This window comes from Nomia melanderi, chromosome 2 (genome assembly GCF_051020985.1).
Source record: "Nomia melanderi isolate GNS246 chromosome 2, iyNomMela1, whole genome shotgun sequence".
Classification (NCBI taxonomy): Eukaryota; Metazoa; Arthropoda; class Insecta; order Hymenoptera; family Halictidae; genus Nomia; species Nomia melanderi.
Genome location: NC_135000.1, coordinates 16,519,019 through 16,539,030, shown reverse-complemented (window position 1 = coordinate 16,539,030; position 20,012 = coordinate 16,519,019). Strand labels below are relative to the sequence as shown.

The following is a 20,012-nucleotide window of genomic DNA, read 5'->3' as shown; positions in this document are numbered from 1 at the left end:
CATCTTAAGAGGTTTCATGGAAAGTAAAAGGTTTGTTTAAATATATGAAATTTTTCATTTTGAACTTTAAAATAATTCCATTCGTTATGAATGCATAACATTTGCAGTGAAAATTATAACTTATCAAGGATTTGTCTGCTACTATTATGAAAAGCACTTTTTAATTAAAATCGACTAATTGGGGTGCTTTCCTTTTGAGCTGAATTAGTGGCTTGATAATTGTTTTGTTGCGTATCCGAACAATACAAACATATTTGAACATTGACTGAATATAATATAATAAAGTACAGTTTTAAAGTTATATAAAGAGCATTTAAATTTAGACGGGATTATAATTAATGGAACAATAAATTCATTAAAGTTTGTTTAATATAAAAGTATTTAAAATTTTCATGATTAACATCGTGTGTTTTCTGGATCAGATGAAGTTTTCATTGAAATTCGTAATTATAAAGTTTTACTACACTGGAGAATAAATTGACATGTTTTGTTTTAGTAAAAATAGGCGTGTAATGTGCAATTTTGTAAACTGTGATTTATTTTCCTCGGTATATACAAAAGAAAATAGCAGTATAATTTAATTTTCTTACATATAATGAATATAAACAACGCATTTCATCTATAAGAGAAAGAATAATTAAATATTGAATAAACATCTGCAGAAATATGCACAGAAAGTAGAAATTCGACTATATCAAAGAAAATTTACAGAAGAATATTATTTCGCTATATATGCACTTTAATTATAATTTTTTAATTTTCCCTTGGAATACTTTAATATTATTTTAAATATGATCTATATACAAGATAATGTTTAGTCACGCTCCAAAAAGAAATAACTACTTCGTTTGGAAATTTTACAATTGTAATTACATTGATGTGAATCGAATAATCGTAAGAAAAGAATGAAAGGCATTTCCCCTTTCTTTGCGAACGAGATAATCTCGGTATATAAACCGGAAGTGGATTTATGGGACACTGATCTTTGAACGATAATTTATTAGAACTGGTCTCAACGAAAGTCGAGGGCGAATAGTCGTAAAGTTTCTTTCTCTACATCAACAAGATTAGAAAATTCTCCAATTATGTTCATTCCGAATGACCAATGAATGAACAATTTCCTACTTTTTCAATAGTTTAGTATGATTTTGTTTATTTTCTTCAAATCTGATTAAGATGAAAATAAAAATTTATATAAGTTTTTACGAATTCAATTTTTAATGTTACTATATTTTCATGTATTGGATTAAATAGTTATTATTGATAATAATATAAGAATATATTTTATAATTGACAATTGTACACTTAATACATAGTAGAAAAAGCAGTCTTCAATAAATTTACAATAGAAAATCACATCATATAAATTGTGATCTTACTGAAAAAATCCTTACGATTTTATCAATAATCGTAGAATATTTTTATTTCGTGTAAAATTTAATTTATTCCACAGTTTTTAACTGAAATTTGTATTATTTCAATAATATTCGTATATTGTATTAATTTTCTGGATGTGTGTAGAAAACATCCAATTTAACAAACTTTCAGATCAACAATAAAATATATTTCAATACATTTTAAAGTATAAAGTATAAACAAGGAAATCATGATCAATCTATCATACTTTGAAGGTTTTTCGAATAAATTCTTTTTAATAAATACATTATACTTTTTCATAAAATGTCATTTTATCTTGAAATCTTTCGCAATTAATAACGAAATCTTCAACGGTTCTCTATACTGTAGCTTCCGTTATAAGGTTCCACTTATACATATAACGTGATACCGTGATAAGTAGATTCACCCCATAATAGGAAGACATTGATCCAAGGGGCGGGAAATGTCACGTGGAACGAAGAACATTTTTTTATCGAGGCTAGGGGACTGATTTGGCTGTAGGCGGTAAGTATTGAGCTGCTGGAAGAATAATGCCAGCTTTGTAGGTGCATAAGTAAATTCATTTATCATGGCGCTTTCGATACAATTAATCATCTATAAAAAGTGTCAGTATCGTTTAATGGTTATGTTTCGCTTCTTCACGTTCACTTGTCATGCCTATAATCTGTGGACATTGCGAAGAAGACGAATTCTTTTTTATGAATTATAAACTTTTTTATATCAATTTTTATTAATTTTATGTAAGTTGAAATTGAAATTAAATTTAATTTCATAAAAATGAATATTGAAAATATAAATTAAGCTACAATTGCTAGTGCGTTTGAATACAAATTCAATGACCTTTTTGGCAATACAAACCTATACCAAAGAATCTAACATTTAAGACATTTTTAGAAGTCTTTAATAAGAATAATTATTATTTTTATATACAATAGTGTTTTTAATGTATATGTAAAATCCTTTTTTTGTACTCGTTCAACAAACTCATGCTTGGCCAGTTAAAGTTAGGAATAAAACTACTGATCCGCAATATGTTAACCGTTAAATATGGACGTGCAATCTCACAGACCTCCATATAAAATATCAAGAAGTTTGAAATCAGTGAAATTTTCGTTATACAGTTGACACTGTTGCTATGTAGAGATATTTAAATAAGTAAAAATAAAGAAATACAGTAATATTTTTTATTAGTTGCTACAAATGAGAAAATTTGACATTAATCGGTAATTTGCAGACTTCTACAGTTAACATTTGAACTACTAGACAAGTAAAAAATGATTCATCTTGAATTTATATTTTTGCTATTTTTTAAAAAAACATTATGCACTATATGGTTCACTAATATGCATTCTAAGGTATACATCAATTGCAACCCTAACACTAAATGGAGCCTCAAAAAGGACTCTTCTAAAATCGATTCTCTAAAGCTTAAATTTATCTACTTTTTGCAGCATTGTTGGTTAAAATCGATACCTCTTAACTTTTACGAATATTTTTTGGGAAAATTCAATTCTGATAATCCATTGGTTATGATCGAGGGCCCACGTGCAGTTCGGTATTATTCCGAGGATGTAATAACCATACTCTATACTTTCGCTTGAGCGATTTTATGTGGAGGGTGAAGAAAATAGTCTACCATCGGATCCCACAGTTTTGAGAATATCGACAAAGAAGTTGGTTCGTCGCCTTTGTAACATCTGCGCCGCCTACGAATGTTCACGGTAATTCAGTCTCTCGGCTGTAAAGCCATATTTCCCGCGTATTCGTCAGAATTTTCGATGGTTCCTTTGGTGAAGAGCTAGGGCTGAAAGCGAGACGTGGCTTAGAATTTTCCCCTCGGCATAGTTCTTCCCTTCTTGTAGAAACTTCTCGCCATATCGGTAAAAATTTCGATGGTCAACGACCGAGACTTCGGATAGGCTGCTCTGAATCGATATCCGGTGAAATAAAACTTTGAAGGACAAATTTCTGTGAATATACAGAGAAAAAACTTACATAGCGCCATTAAAAATTATCCTAACTACATAGCTTGCTGTTTGAATAGATTCTAAGGCCGTTGGAAATATAATTTTGATTAGAAACCATGGGTAGGTTAAAGTCGTTTGTATCTGTGATAATAAATTTTTAAAAATTTAAGTAAATTTAACATTTTAAGCTTAGTATTTTTTCGCGTAGAATAAAAAATATTTGACAATGTTAAACTTGTAAGGTTTTCACTTAAATTTCTGTATCTTAAACTTCTTGTAACTTACATTTCTGTATTCATTTGAAAATTGTGTGTAAGCATTAAAAAGTGGGTATGTATAATGTTAATAAAAAAAAAATATGTTACGTGGTGTGGAGAAATGACAAATGACAACTTATTGTTCTCTATCCTGAACTTGTGGAACGACCTAATATTTCATATAATGACTACAAGGCACAAAATTAAATTTTCAATTGATAAATACCAATAAAAACGTTTCAATTCAGTGCACACAGTATTAAGTGTTCAAGTTTTAGATATTCTGATATATAACTTTAAGTAAATACTTTGAAACTTAGAGAAGTTTTAAATAATGATATTGCCCTGAATGAATAGTGAAATTCCGTTGTAATGACACCGTACGCGGAGAATGTAAATAAAAAGTGAAAATAAGAGTTGGTATTTTCTAGACGAAGAAAGAAGCAGAATATGGGTTGGATATGGAGGGTGAAGTGGAATTTCAAGCATGAGTCTCATAATGGTCTGGCACATATTAGTTTATCTCGTAATGATGCCAACGAAGCGGCAGACACTCCCTAGTAATTCCTTCAATGCTGTGTGCTCCAAGGAATTTGTCCTCGGTGACCTCAAGAGAGGTGCAAGCTGTCACTCGTAATTACTCATCCAGATCGATTAAATTTGAGTCGATAAACAATTAACGGCGCAACGTGTTTAGATCATGGTTACTTCTGCTCCCAACAAATAATAAACACTAGCGGGTTCAGTGAAATGACTGGTTTCAAAATATGATTTAAAATTCTGCGCCTTCTTTCAGTGATTTTAATTCTTATATTATCGGATTGATCAGTTTATCAATTTTCACCTTTTCCTTTGTTTCCGTTTTCAGTACGAAATATTTACTGTCTAACTGGTTTACTTTTATTTTATAACCAATTATTTAACTGGTTACAATAGGAATTGATACGTACAAAACGCAGTTACGTTTAGTGTTAACACTAAGTTTATGGAACGCGTCAATTTAACGCATATTGAATTTTATAAATATTATTTGGTAAGTGTTCATGTCGATTTTAATTGATGCAGTTATATAAAAATGTATTTCAATCGTCTCCTTGTAACCCTTTGCACTTGAGAATGTTTCTCTCGACTAATAATTATTATTTCGATGCTCAAGTCAAATGGCGACTCAAATGCACTTCTCGAGTGTAAAGGGTTAAATTTCTAATTTCTAAGATCGAAATGAACGAATATCAACCTTTCTAGGAACAACGAATGAATCTTAGACGAAATTTTACTTCATCTGAATTTTATTTTGATATCACTGGAATTATATAAAACGTTTGATGAATGAATTCTTTTTTTTTTTAGTTTTACACCACCAATAATGATAATGATGTCATAACACAGTTCTCACGAGTACTTTGCTGTAAATGTAACAATAGCATTTACGTGTAATGGCAGCTTTTAAGGGTTAAGTAGGCTGTTCCTTTAATAGCGTTACTATTTCGATAGAGCATTCATATAGCGTAGAATTCACAGTAAAATTAATGTACGATGTCACTATAATACATTTGCTAATTACACGCAATTAATTCTCTGGAATAAGCTATTCTAGAAAGAAATATTAAATTATTAGACACCTTTGTGTCAAAGAAAGACATAAATTTTCTGTAAATATCTTATATATTTTAATATAATTCTTAGTATAATATTCCTTAAATCTTGAATTGAATATACACATAAAGTGAATACTTGAATATAAATACGAACATGAAGCTAAAATAAAGTTTCTGTCTCGTCGAACGATAATCCTTTTACTTTAGCAATTCAAATAAATTAAAAACTAAATTAACAGTATCTATAAATAATAGATAATAAATAATAATATTTAAAAAATAAATTTAAAATATTTTCCAAGTTTAATTATCAACGAAACAACTTTCTTGTTCCAGATCACTTCATCGAGAAACTTTCCAAGGAATTACTTCGATGTTGCACGTAGAGAAGCAATCCGGGATTCATGGGAATGCGTTTCTGACAAAGGGGTGAGCCAAGTGGCTCAGGGTTGTGCCGATTCATTCTGAAACATTCTGGTTTTCGGTGCGTTGAAGATATTGTTGTGGTCTTATTGTGAAGTGGCCAAGCACAACCGACATCTGGCCTGAGTACAACTTTATGTCGGTAACCAGGGTTCAGCGAGCAGAACGCCAAAGAAGGCGCAACAGGAAGCTAAAAGTATTTCCGTTTCACTCCTTGAAGTTAGCGCGTTCTTCACCCGCCAAGATGTTGCGTGACAACATGATGTCCTTCGTGAAAAAGGTAACTCCTTTCTCTGAAAATTTAAGACGTCATTAATTTTCTCCTATTTATTATATATCATCATTTTTTCGTTGTGAAATGAAATTTTTCAAAAAGAATATTAAGTTTTGTCAAAAAGTCATATTTCTAAATGAGGTTTAACCGCTTGCCTTATAATATTGTGTCAGACTAATTAATTATTTAATTTGAATGTAAGTTAAATATTACTTGCTTATTGTTCATCTTTATCCTTTGGGGTAAACATAGACATAGAATAAGTATAAAATTCTTTTCTTTTTCTATTGAATTATTAATAATGAAATTGTTTTATCGAACGCAGTTCAGAAATGAATCATAGGGCAAGGGGCTAAAGAAAAACTTCACTTCGTCAAGTTAAACTTCATTGAATTGTGTTTTGTGTATTTTAATCGGAAGTTTTTTATTGTCCTTTAGTTTACTTATTTCTAATGTTTATTGGTGCATTATACTATAAACAATGCATTGAACAGTAAAACAGGACTTTTTGATCAATCTAATAGTACAAAGTGAAAGGAAGTTATACACTTCTTTTATTCTTAAACTAAAAATACGAACATATATAAAATAAATTGAGTAATTATGAAAACATAGTTGTTCGTGACAGTTACTGCACAAATGCTATAAAAACGGTGTTGAATATTAAGATCAAAATTAATTCAGTTTTGACTTCTGTTTGATATTCGTTTCTGAAATGATTGTAATGAACTTAAATAATAGTACTTGCTAAAAAGATATGGGTATATTTAGAAAGAAAGTCTGGTACATATTCGGTGAATGCAAAAGTTTTGATGCATTTCCAATAAATGGTGTAATCGACATTGTCTCATGGAAACAATGGTACAGTCAGTTGTTCGAAATATACATTTTCTGGCTTAAGCGAATCATTTTATGATACTTCATATTCCAATTAAAAGTGCACCTTACTAAACATCATTTACGTGTGATAGCGTTGTGTATTTCATAGAATGTTACTTATTACAAGCACTGTAAAAATATATTTGTAATGTGAAATGTATAAAACGAATATAATCCTTATAAAAATTTCGATTTTTCGATATTTTATTTGAATAAAAATATTAAAAATGTATTTCAATCGAATTACATGTAAGATAAAAAACACTTTAATTTGGTTACAAATGAAGTAAAATACCTATTAAAATATTATTACAGATTAAATGAAATTATATCTGGTTACTCCTATGCACCACAAGTAAATTTTGTAGTTTGATATGAATATTCTACGCAATTTAACATATGCAAATCTATGAATCTCGATAGAATAGGTTGTTACAACGTTGAATATTAATAGACTATTCGTATTTCGAAATGAATAGATTTTCAATTATTTTTATTTCATTGTCATGGACTATTTGCTTGTAACAGAATGCATTCGTATTTATACCCATGTACAATATGTATGCACAAAAATCTCTTATTACATCTTGCAATAAAAAAGTAAATTCGAGTAAATATGTTTCAGAAATTTATTATAAATTTGATAACACATATGTTTAGAATAAATGAATAACCTTTTTATATTATGCTCCTGAAATATGAGTATTGATTTGTACATTTCGTTTTATGTATTTCATTCGCGTCTGTAGTTTCGAAATGTTCAGAGCATGTAATTTTCAAACTTTTCTCATTATGTCAGTAGATCCCGTTTACGCTCTACGTTTTTCTGCGAATATCTAACATTTTAATATATCTACTACTTTGTTCCAATTTATCTCTGTATCCTATATTTTCTATATTAATTTCACTGACTAGAATATTTGCTAAGCTTATGCTATTATTTGGACTGATTCTACACATAATCAACTTTTAATATTTTAATACTTTTTAAATTAATATAGACACAAGTAATCAACGATTAGTTGTACAAGTTCATTTGCTAATGTTTATTTGTGCTTATTGGTGTTAGTTTCATATGTAAATTCACTTAACTCGATTTGTTTACTGAAAAATAAGGTTGGATGGTTTGGGTTTGTAGACTTATAGGTCTATTCACAACTTGTTGCTTCTGTTTTCGGACAGGATATTGTTGATCTTTGAGGGATATCTCATTTAGGAACGTCTTTGTGAAAATTAATCTGTATGCGACCAAAGTAGTCTATTTGAAACTGTACAAGAGAAAGGAATTGCTCGTGCACGCTGTCCAGGCAGTAATAGTAGACGTGGCGTAACACTTTCACACGCCGAATTAACCTTGTGTGAAATAGATGTGATGAAAAAAGGCTTCTCCTTTTCTTGTTCGAAAGTGGACTGTATTTTGTTTAATATTGAGTGAAAGGAATGTGTATATGTTTACAAAGTTAAAGTGTGTGTGTGTTGTCCAGTGAGTACAACGTGATTGTTATGAACTTGTGATGTATGTCTGTCTGTCTTGTCTCGCAATGTCTCTCTCTCTCTATATATATATATATAAAAATACTGAGATAGGGCGGTGTCCTTAGTGACAAATCAGAAGGCTAAAACGCTCGGGGTGTTGCTAGTTATAGTTTTTTAACCTACGCCTACATTACTAGTAGCGGAGGTAGGGGGTACGTTGTCCCTTCTGACCTGCAAAGGTACCGGTGGCTGTGCGCTCGGGGTTTAGGTCGTTGAGCTGCCGTTTTTTTTATGATTAATTTAAACAATCAAACGAATATTTTTAGTGCTCTGACGTTGTAATTTCTTTTTATTTTTTAAATGCTTAAATAGGTTATTTAAATAGATTTCAAAGAATAAGTAAAACAGAAAGATTTTGAAGACAATGGTTTCTCATCTATTTAACTTTTTAAATAAAAGCTATTAATGAATTATTCTTAAAACTTTATAGAATGTTACATCTCATGCACATTTATATACGAAAAAATTGTCATAATATATATTTTCAAAATAGTCATAATATATACTACATTTTTAATAAAAAAATTTATTGGTTTCCGTTAAAGCAGTATATTTTACAACATTAAAATGTTAAAAACCGATAGTTATTTGGAAAGAAAATAAACAAGAATTATTTAAAGTTAATTTGATTTACTGGTATAGGTTATTTTTGTCTTCTTGTTTGTTTGATTTTATTTCGTAGAATAAAGTTGAAAAAATTAAAATTTGCACACTTACTAAAAGAACGCTGATAATGTATATAAATAATCTTATGTGTTCGTGTACATGTGTTTATTATTACTCTCTACATATTCTTATAAATTATATTAATAATAAGTTAAATTTTTCGTTTTAAAAAGTATGTCATATTATCTATGTACGAAGCATCAGCAAGGAGACCGAGCTCGATTACGGTGAAGTTAGTATTTTGAGGGCAAACATGGACTAAGTTTCTTCTGTCTAAAACATAAAGTTTTCAACCAGGTATATGTCATCATGGAGTCATTTGTTATAAATAATTAAGCATCTTCCGTGAAAACTGGAGTTTATATACCCCTAATGCGCGCGCGCATATTTGTTTCCGCGAAAGTTGAACACTTTTCACACACCACATGTATATCCTCTCAAATGAAACTTCGCGATATACAAGTTTGCTAAACAGTTGTTCCTGAACTTAAATAAAGCAATTTTACTTTTAACTTCACAGCTTCGTGCGTGAAATGTAAAATCTGTTCTAAATGACACGAATCAAAGTGGTTTAATTTATTTTCTAACGTTAAATTTCCAAGAAAATGAAATTTGAACATTTTCACTTTCTTACTTGTTCTGTCTATTGTTTCGGTGACTTTAGTGTCTTCACAAGTATTACTAAAGACACTTTAATTAATAATAAAACAAACAAAATTCAACTAGAATAATACATACCTAAGCACATTTGATTTATAAGAACATTTTAATCAAATAAATACTTTAAAATATCAAATTGTCGGCCATAAAATGGTTCTAGAGCGTAAGTGTATTAGATTCGAAGTACTAATAAAATAAACGATTTTTTATCATCTACCTTCGATCAAATAGAGGAAAGAGTTCAAAAATTCAATTTCTGGGGGACAAGGTACAGATTGAGTTGGAAGTCTGCCAAAACGAATCGTTGCAGTTACTACTGCCAGCGGCTTGTGGACATGATATGAAATTTAGTCTAAATTGTTACATTTCCGACGGTACAGAATTGAGAAGAAAAATGTATAAGAAGATTTGAATAAGTAGTAAATTAAATAGAGTATAGTAAAATTATTGCACATTTATTGTAGAACATTAGTATATAATAGTATGCATTAGAATAAATAAAATTTATATGTAATAGTATGTATAAAATTAGTAAAATAATAGTGAAAAATGTTTATTAGTTCAATTTTGCTTTTTGTTCCACCTTCATGAGTTTTAAGACTTAACTAACACGAAGAGAAGGACTTAATTATGGAAGTGAAAGGGTGAGGGGTGTAGACTATCATCAAAGACGTGCTACGCATGACTACTTTGTAACTGAAAGGAGTAAGGATGTTAGGTAATCCGTCAGTTCAAGTACAGAAGTAGTTCTAGTCCGTTCTGTGCCCAAAACTTCGACATACTTCATTAAAGACATGTCACGTCTGTCTACTTCGTAAGTTAAAGGAATGGCAATGTTAGGCAATCTATCTATTCAATTACAACAGTAGTTTCTATTCTATACCCAAAACTTCGTCGCGCTATATCAATGATTAATAGCTTCCTTGGGTAAATCATAACAACAGTATAAATCAACTTTGATTACCTTAAAGCAGTTCTTTACCCATCAACGAAAATAAAATACAGTAAATTATTAATTAATGTCATTTAGAAAACGACGAGAATTAAGAAATTAGTCGAAAAATGGGAAAGGGTCATAGACGACGACGATCAATACCTCAGAAATGAACAAAAAAATATAAGTATTTAATGAAATAGGTAATTTCGCGATTTGTTATGCGGTCAAAACTAACTTATTTACAGCAGTGTCAATAAAACTACATTTTATTGGTTTCAATACCTATATTTTAATTTTTATAGTTTTTAATATATAGTGCATTTGGTTACCTGAATAATTTTTGGAACAAGTACATGACTACTTAGTAACATGACTACTATTAATAGAATATTTTTCAAAAAACTGAATCAATTAATTTTTCATTTGAATACAAAAGAACTCTGGTATTTATCTCCTGGTAACAAAATACAATTGTAACGTAATAATTATTATTAGTACTACCACTAATAAATCGTGCAAAAATCAAGATATGCCCGTGTTAATATATATGAACATTATAAAGAAATCATTCGGATCCCTGATTTATGATAAATACATGATAAATAAGAATAAAAGTAAGAAAGTGATAAGTATTTCTAGGGAAAAATTTGGATAGTTTGATAATTTTTGCAAATTTGATAATCTGAAAAAGGTTAACCCTTTGCACTCGACAATATTCCTCATTATAAATACTTATTATTTTAATATTATATTTTACAACTAACATAATGAAAAACCTTGCATAAATCAAATGACAAAACTTTATTGCAATATTTTATATGTGGCTATATTACAGAACTTACTTTTATAACTTAAAATGATATTCTAAAAACAATTTTAACATTTTACAAGCTTACTGTATTAAATCAAATGACGGTTGAAAGTCGCCTGTCGAGCACAAAGGGTTAATGCACCATCAGAACCATAATCGCTGGTATGTACACGAAAAAGGCCACCAGTATGATATAATCAACCAGAATACAGGTTGTTGTCAAGCATAGAAGTAGTGGATGTAGGACAACGACGAACAATACTGTGTAACTGTATCCATCCGAAGGCTTTCTCTACGTGACGGATGGCTTTAGCGAAGATCTTGTTACTCGAGTATATACTGATTCTCCCAATGGGTTCCGAATCTTGTCAGATACCGAAGGGACGTCAATACAGAAACTGATTTAACAAACTCCTGCGCCAATTGAATTTCGTCCTGAAATAGCTTACGGATGTCGGTAACTTTTCGCTGTAAGGCAGTAGAGGCACTGTTTAAATAATATTAAGTGTCTTTCGTTTTTCTTTTCTTTGGTTTCATTTAACGTCTTTACAGTAAAATAAAAACTGTATCCAACACGGAAACGAGATACGTGAAGAAAATGCCAGAAAACACGCGATGAAGTGCCAGTGAAAATGGTAACAAAGTTGGTTCATGGAATACCGAAAATTGAAATAACAACCAATGTATAGGTTAAACATATTGATAATTACTATTTAAATAAGGAGTAGTAAATATTTGTATAAAAAATACACTAAAGTAATCCTTTTATTACAGTTTTATTTTTTAAGGTAAATTATTAAAAGGTTAATGCTGATTCTTTTATTTTCTTATGCAAATAATCTTGGTAAACAATCTTGAAAAAGTGTGGTGTGAATCGTATTTGATTCATACGAAACTCAGCGTGTTAACACTTTCGCTACTACGGTGGTCCCATGAGACCAGAGCTTCGACATGACTTGAAAATAATTATAATTCATAAGATAACTGACTTCGAATAAAAATGTTTAATAGCATAAATAACTACATAACAGTGTAACGTAAAAATTGTGGTATCAAATAATTAATAATTGTTTCTTTTTATCTTTGCCACAAAGGAATAAGTGATACGTAAAACGCTGATGTTTTTTGTGGCAGTCAACGTGTTAAACGAATGCAGCGATAAAAAAGTAAAGGCGTGATTAGGAAAAAAAAGACCAGAACAGTGTAACGGGGTTAAGATCGATCGAATAATTATGAGCCTATAGTGATCTTGCGTGGCTCTCTTGAGGACACATGTATACAAATGCATACAAACGTAGCATCTGTCCTTCGCCCTTCGATCCACAAGCACAGTATAACTAGAGCCTCGCTTTTGAGAGGATTCCAAAGAGGCCGAGACGAGGACTATCTTAATCGGAGCAAGCGATGGAATCTCGGAATGCAAATTCGCCGAGAATATTAAACGGCCGATATTCTACAGTGACCTTTAGTGATGTATTGTTGACGCACTGCACCATACGAGGAGCTGCTGTCTCACGTTGCTGCGAAGAAAAGAGAAAACGCAATTGAATTCCGTCGATTCGAATATATCGGATATCTGCGTACACGTGAATAAAAGCGAATCGCTTCTTTGAATGGGATGATTGCTGTTTGTTGATTTTCATCGAATCAATTTGTATTATGCTTTATTATGCGTGATCCTGTCAACGATCTTTTATGATACGGAAACTTATAATATTAGATCGTCCCATAAGTTCGTGTCGTTTATTTTTTCCACACATATATGTATATATCTTAAATGTCTTATCTATAAATTTAAACCGAACCCCTTCAAATTCAATTTGCCTCTATAAATCTATTGGTTTAATTAAATAATTTTTTCTTGAATAAATTTTACTTATTTATTAACGTTTTTAGATAACTTACTTCATCAGAATGAAATTTTTCTATATATATAAAACTTTAGAAAAAGTTTTGTTTATCTTTATTTTTAAAAATGAAAGAAATATAAAAAACCGCATTATTTATGGTATGATCCAATATATGAAATAATATTTTATGAAACGTAAAATTCTTATAACATCACGACCTATTACTCTCGAATACTTTCTAATAACTAAATTGAAACATAAATTTTCAGTAAGGCGAGAAGTATTAACACACCACGATACGAACTTATTGGATGATTTAATATAGCGTATATAAAGGGACTTGTTTATAAAAATTAAAATGTGGATGTTTATTTGGAAGAGATAATGTCTGATTACTGCATTGATCTGGATAAGCGCATCGAGTATTTCAAGTAATTAAGTCATAGTTTTAAAGCTATGAAAGAGAAACGAAAATTTCATTAGGAAAAATCAAACGAATGATGTATATTTGCATACTGAAAGTATTTGAAATATTTCAAGCTTATCCCTATTTATGGTGAAAAGGTAATAGTGCCATTAATTCCTTTTTTATTAATTTTATAGACGTCAGTTTTAGTTTCCTTGATATTGCACTTTCGATGCTAATTATCAATGTTATATAATACACTATGTTTACTATACTTAAATTTTAATGATTTTTCTTTAATATTTTAAAGGTTAACTTTTAACATTTTTTTAGTTTAACTTTTAACATTTTCTTTCAATCAAATTTTATTGAAAATAAAATTTCTCGTTTAATGGTCGAATATATATTTTTATGCTCACAACTAATTATTTATAGATCTTATTTAATGTTTAAAGCCACCAATGCATGTCACTCGAAATAACAGAAAAACGCGTTAAATTTCCGAATCACGTACAAAGTTAGTTATCTATAAATTTCGACGGTTTGGGACTCTAATGAAGATTACACGGGAGGTGCTCGCTAGGTTCTAGAAATCGACGATTTCCTGGCGTCTCTAGCTATTACAAAATACAACTTCAATTACGGTTCGCGCGCCCCTGTAATAACTGTGCACGTAACACGAGGTGAATGGATCGTTTTAAACGCTACCCTCGCGAGGAAAATTATTTTCTATTGCAGATCACGACTATTCAACAGTTGAATAAAATCTTCGTCTCAATAAAAACGTCATATAAGCAATAAACAGTTTTATTCTTGAATAAATCTTCTGTATCAAAGAATTCATTGAACTTTCATCTTTTACATCAAAATGATTATATCAGAAGATTATATTGAAGAATTTTCTATAAGGAGTGCTCATGAACGGATAAATTAATTTTGTATCGAGAAAAGAAATGTACTGATACTAATCCCTAGTATAGATCATCCTATAAGTAATGTCTTTTCTTATCTCATCCATTAAGATATTTCTTAATGTCATTTCGAAAATGACAAAAATTAAATTTCGAGAATTAACAAATTAGTCTATAAATAGGGAAAAGTTACAGACAACGACGATCGATGCCTCAAGAAGAAAGAAAATTTAATACCTATTAAATTGATCACATTAAGAAGTCATCATAAAAAAAACATTACTTTTGGACTGACCTAATATTAGCACTTCTAATGTTGCAAGTTAAAAATTAGAATTTTCAGTGCTTTGTATAATATTATAATACTTATTCTTTTATACCAATGATAAATGGTACTAGAATGAATTATTGTTAATGATTTGCTATTACGTTTCTTACGTTACATTATTATCTAGTTACATACGTTACTCAATAACTCTATTTCATATTTTTGCCCCTGTTCCTATGATTTCTTACACAACTATGCTTGATAACAGTACCTTATAGTTAATAAGTTAATAGAAAAAGATAAGTATTCGATGCATATTCTATGCATTTAATTGATGTGAAAAATAAATAAATAACGTGGAGATTTGTCGAACTCGGTTAAAAATGTTCATCATGAGTTTGACTCAGTACTATAAAAGAAGAGATTAATCTTATTGTCATTATTCTCAGATGATTCGGGAGCTTCGATCAGCGTGTTCAAAGCACGGATTGAAAAAGTTCCGAAAATAACTATTTGAAACTGTTACATATCGGTTCCGACTAAAACAGTTGTGAATATTACAACATAACTGTTGTTCAGTATATCGGTTTCGGTCCCGATTCTTCAGAACCGATATACTATCTAAGTAAGGAGGAAGAACCGGAAAACCCAGAACGGAAACCGATACACAGAATAACAGTTATAACTTATTTCGATTCTTCATATCTATTTCAGAAACCAAAACCGGCGTCATAACTTTTTTCAATCTTGGGTCAGAAGAAAATATTTTTTAATTAACGTCTCGAATTGTCTTATTTCATTCAGATGATACCGACCACCGCAACGCAGCCAGATTCCGGCACCACGGGATCGGTTCTGCCGGACGAAGGCGTTAACACCTTCAAGATATTGAGGCAGCTGGGTGGTGGCGTAATACGGGATGGTAAGTTCCAATATCGTTGACATACGTAACTGACCGACTAATTCCGTGACACGAAAAAACTCGCAGGGAAGAATCTTTTTTGCCTTTCTCCGTTAATGTTTTCTTCTCATTTCTTTCTCTTTCCCGCGCGTCCTCTGTTGAAGAGGATCCGACGAGACACGGCCGTGCGTGAAAGAGCTCGCGCGCAAATGGAACAAACCCGCATAAATAGCGTGCTCGTTTTTCACTTAATTACTGTGGGAGCCGCGTTTAACAGCGAGACGAGCGGAAAAGTGAGAGTCCGAACACAATCGCGGAACAACGGATGCCCCGTCCCCCTTTTTAAAAGGCACCGCAGTTCTCGCGAAATTACGGGAGACAACTATAATTCATTCCGTGGAACACGAAGTGCGTTCGCAATTTGAATGCAAATATCAATGTAATTTTAGTCCGGGCATGTAGCGCGTGCCTTTGTCACTTCTGTTTCTCCGGGACGGAGTGCTTCAGCACTTAGTACATAACTTAACGAGCAAAGTTTACCTTATTATAATGGCGTAGTACACTTCCTACCTCGATTTGCGCGGACCCATTTTTACGCGAGTTCTCTTTTTACGCGGTAAATTAGAATACTATTTACACGCTAGTTTTTGGTTACTTTTGTATGATTTTTGGATTTAGTAATATTGACCAAAATGTACTTTTATTTTCTGAAATGTTATTATGATTGTTTCTTTTGTTTGGCTAGGTGAAATAAATATGTATTTATTCAATCATTTGTTTTCTCTTGTATGGATACACTCTATTTACGCGATTTTCATTCGAATTCACGTGGCACGAATTTTCGCATAAATCGAGGGTCAGGTGTACTTACAAACAATTAATGTTTCGTTTTGTGTGCGAGCTCTTCTCGCCGAAGTAGTAAATGTGATAATAAATTTGACGGCATTGAACTTGTACACTGTCTCCGATTATGTGACTTTTTAAAACCTGATTTTATCTAAATAATGAGGTGAGTTTATGTGCTTGTCATCAGAAGGGTTCGTTTAGAGTTTTTATTGCTTTTATATTTAATCTTGGTCCTGTGAATGACTTTAAGTTTTTTGATGTTGCATTGAAACTTTGTGTGTGTGTATATAAACTTCGTGTGAAATTTGATTTGAATACTAGAGACAAATAATTTTAGAATAAATGTTAAAGGAATATTTTGTTCCTTTCATTCGTGGAAATAATAATTTGCGAGATATTTCTAATTCAAGAATCACCATTTTTGAAAACTTATACCAAATCACACAAATATTTCCAAAATTTTTAGTGAAATCAGATAAAATTGATATATTTTCTCGAAATTTAAATAGCTTTAGAAGCTTCGTTAAAGAACTATTTATTTAGTGAAATTTAAAATTTAAAATTTAATTCTTTATTTCTTATTATTTTATTATTTATTGTATTCTATTGTAAAATTCTTGCCTTGTAAACTCCTCACACTTGACTTGTATCTCTTCCTTTCCTGTACTAAAGGGCATCCGCTCGCCAAATGGAGAAATAAATAAATTAATTAATTAAATTCAAGAATTACTGTTAGTGTTGTATAATCTCGAGTGGTATTAATAATTACGTAATAAAATAAGTATACATTCAAAAACTTTTGCACAAATAAGGTCTTCAAGTGTGACCTACATTTTTATCGTCCTTAGCTGTTCATGACTCTCTAAGAGGTGTTCCGTCCGATACGGAACACCCTAATAAAAGATTCTCGAAGTTTCGTTTATGACATGGACAAGACGGACAGTTCAGTTTCGCATTTATTCTTATTTAATATTTTTGAGTTTTATTTTCTACAACGGACATTTTTACCGTCGCGACAGTACAATTTATTTTAGTTAATTTTAATTGTATACAATAGTCATAGAATTTCGTCTCGTTTGTTTTAATAACCGACCAGGTCATAAGCTCGGAATTTCCGGAGTTCGACCAAACATATCTACAACGGTCCTTACAGACAGGTCTCAACTTGCAGGAAATCTCCGCAAGCCAGCGGACCTTCGAGAAATCCCTCACACACATTGCTCGTCAGCCCCGCTCGGAAAGGGGCTGGCTACAGGGCGTTAGCTAGTATTTAGAAAATAGCAAAGATACGCTGATTGGCGTAAAACTAAAAGGACAACTACTCATTCTCAATCCAACACGAGATGTCGAAATCGGAGACGAGAAGACACTTCGTCACTTCTCACAATCCAGTGGGGCAGTCAAGATAGAGTCGAAAGGACTTCGGTCTTTATACATACACCACACACCAAATACATGATCACTGTTCATATGTTTATAATAAATTGAAATATTAGTTTATCGAGTCGCAATTACTGCAGCATCCAACTTCAACATTTTCTATATCCACTGTCCGTTAAATCAGCGAGTAGAGCGGAGTATCCAGTGAAAGTTCCTTTCAAATTTTAAATAAATTTTTTGCTCACGCCTTAACAAGAAGTATTATATAATTCCAGCAAACTCAATATATCCCTCATGTTTCTTATTTTTGACTTCTTTGGTACTTAAACTGTGTTTGACACCAAAAGAATCGAAACACTTCTTAGTCAGAAAAATCAACCCACCTATTTTAATGTATGCATATATTTTTATTGTTTATTAAACCTTCGATATTTCTTGTATCTGATATTCAAATCTTTTTTAATTTACGTAGACAACAATTATAATTTCTTATTACAATTGTATCGATGTAAGAAATAACATAAATTCTATAAACCACGACACTGCCCGGAAGAATGGTTGAAATAAAAATGAAACAGAACCTTAAACTGCATTCCTGCTACAGTTGAAGTATAAACCTACCATATCTTTTACCCTAGAGAATCGGTATGGCTCTTCGGATACGAGAATTTATAAACATTAGGATGAAGTACGGGAACACAAATCAAATAAACTTAGGGAGAATAAAACCGAGAGAAAGGAAAACGAAAAACGAGTTGAGGAAGTTCTTCATCTTTTCCTCTTGCATTGCCCGTTACGCTTCTACGAATTTGAAAAATTACTTCTCATGATAATATATCATTTTGAAATTATATTCCAAGGAATAGTGGTATACATTTTTTTCTTTACTGAGGAACTGGACAAATATTAGGTTATGTACCCTGCATTTTGATCAAAATAATTCACTTTGTTCTTCCATATACGTATATTTTCGTATTTTCAACTTGAAACCTTATTAACACTAAATTTACACACTAATATAACACAAGTTTATTCTATAGTTTCTAGAAAGATTGGTGTTCGCTTGTTTAGATCTAGGAAATTAGATCTTTAGAAATGTATTATTACGAAATATAGTATTATTAAAATATTTTTTTTTAATGTTCAAGAAATTGGAAACATCTGTCAGTCTTCGAAAACAAATTTTTCAAGGAGATTCTTTCCTTTCTTGCACAAATTATGCCTGGTGTTGTATTAAACTATTCTGATTCAACTTTTGTTCGATATAATATATATTTCCACAAAGACAAATTTGCAATTTTCCGAAAGTAAATTAAATAAATATTGAAAATCTGCCTTTTTATCTATTTAATTGCAATGTCAATATTTTTAATCAAGATTGATTTTTGAAATGAAGCAACGGAGAACATGAATCGCAGAAGAAATTGAAGTTGGGACGACCGCAATGTTAATTATTGAAAAGGGGGGCGGATTAGAACAGTCGATAGGAAACTAGAGTTAATTTGCGCAACAAAGAAAAGAATCTCCTTGAAAAATTTATTTCCGAAGCCCGACAGATATTTGCAATTTCGAAGAGGTCTCGGCTCCTTCGAGGCAACGAGGTAACCTACTTTTCGACGATGTTCGCTCTCTTCGTTACAGTCATTCTCATCGAATTTACCAAATGAAATAAACTCTAACTCTGGTCTGTGAAAACAGTTTCCCTTGCTACACGATGTATTTGTCTGCTCCCGGCTCTTTTTTTCGTTTGCCCTACGTCTATTCTTACACCTTTTGAAATCTCTTGAAGTAAAAGGAAAGGTTTTTTTTGATACTCGTGAATTTGTATTTCTTCTCTTTCCTAGAATCAGTTTTAACACTATTCTTTTAATTTTTCTAATACTTAAAGTTTTAGTAGTTTTTGAAACAACTTTCAGTATGATTTTCCTAATTTCTCATATATTAAAACAGTAACTTCAGTAACTTTGCAATAACTTCCAATACTATTTTTCTAATTTTTCTAATATTTAAAGTTTTAGTTGTTTTTGTAGTAACTATCAATATG

General features: G+C 31.0%; 1 protein-coding gene across 5 annotated transcripts in view; it reads left to right on the top strand.

Moving 5' to 3' along the window:
• The window catches only part of Fife (regulating synaptic membrane exocytosis protein fife), a 210,823-nt gene that overhangs the window by 46,827 nt on the left and 143,984 nt on the right, over positions 1-20,012 (top strand). For all 5 annotated transcript variants that reach the window (XR_013001417.1, XR_013001418.1, XM_076374246.1 and 2 more), the window contains exons 2-3: positions 5,557-5,923; positions 15,646-15,763. Coding sequence is in view for 3 of the 5 variants with exons in the window: in XM_076374246.1 (XP_076230361.1) it covers positions 5,780-5,923; positions 15,646-15,763 (262 nt within the window). In the remaining 2 variants the exon portion in view is untranslated. The remainder of the gene's footprint in view (positions 1-5,556; positions 5,924-15,645; positions 15,764-20,012) is intronic.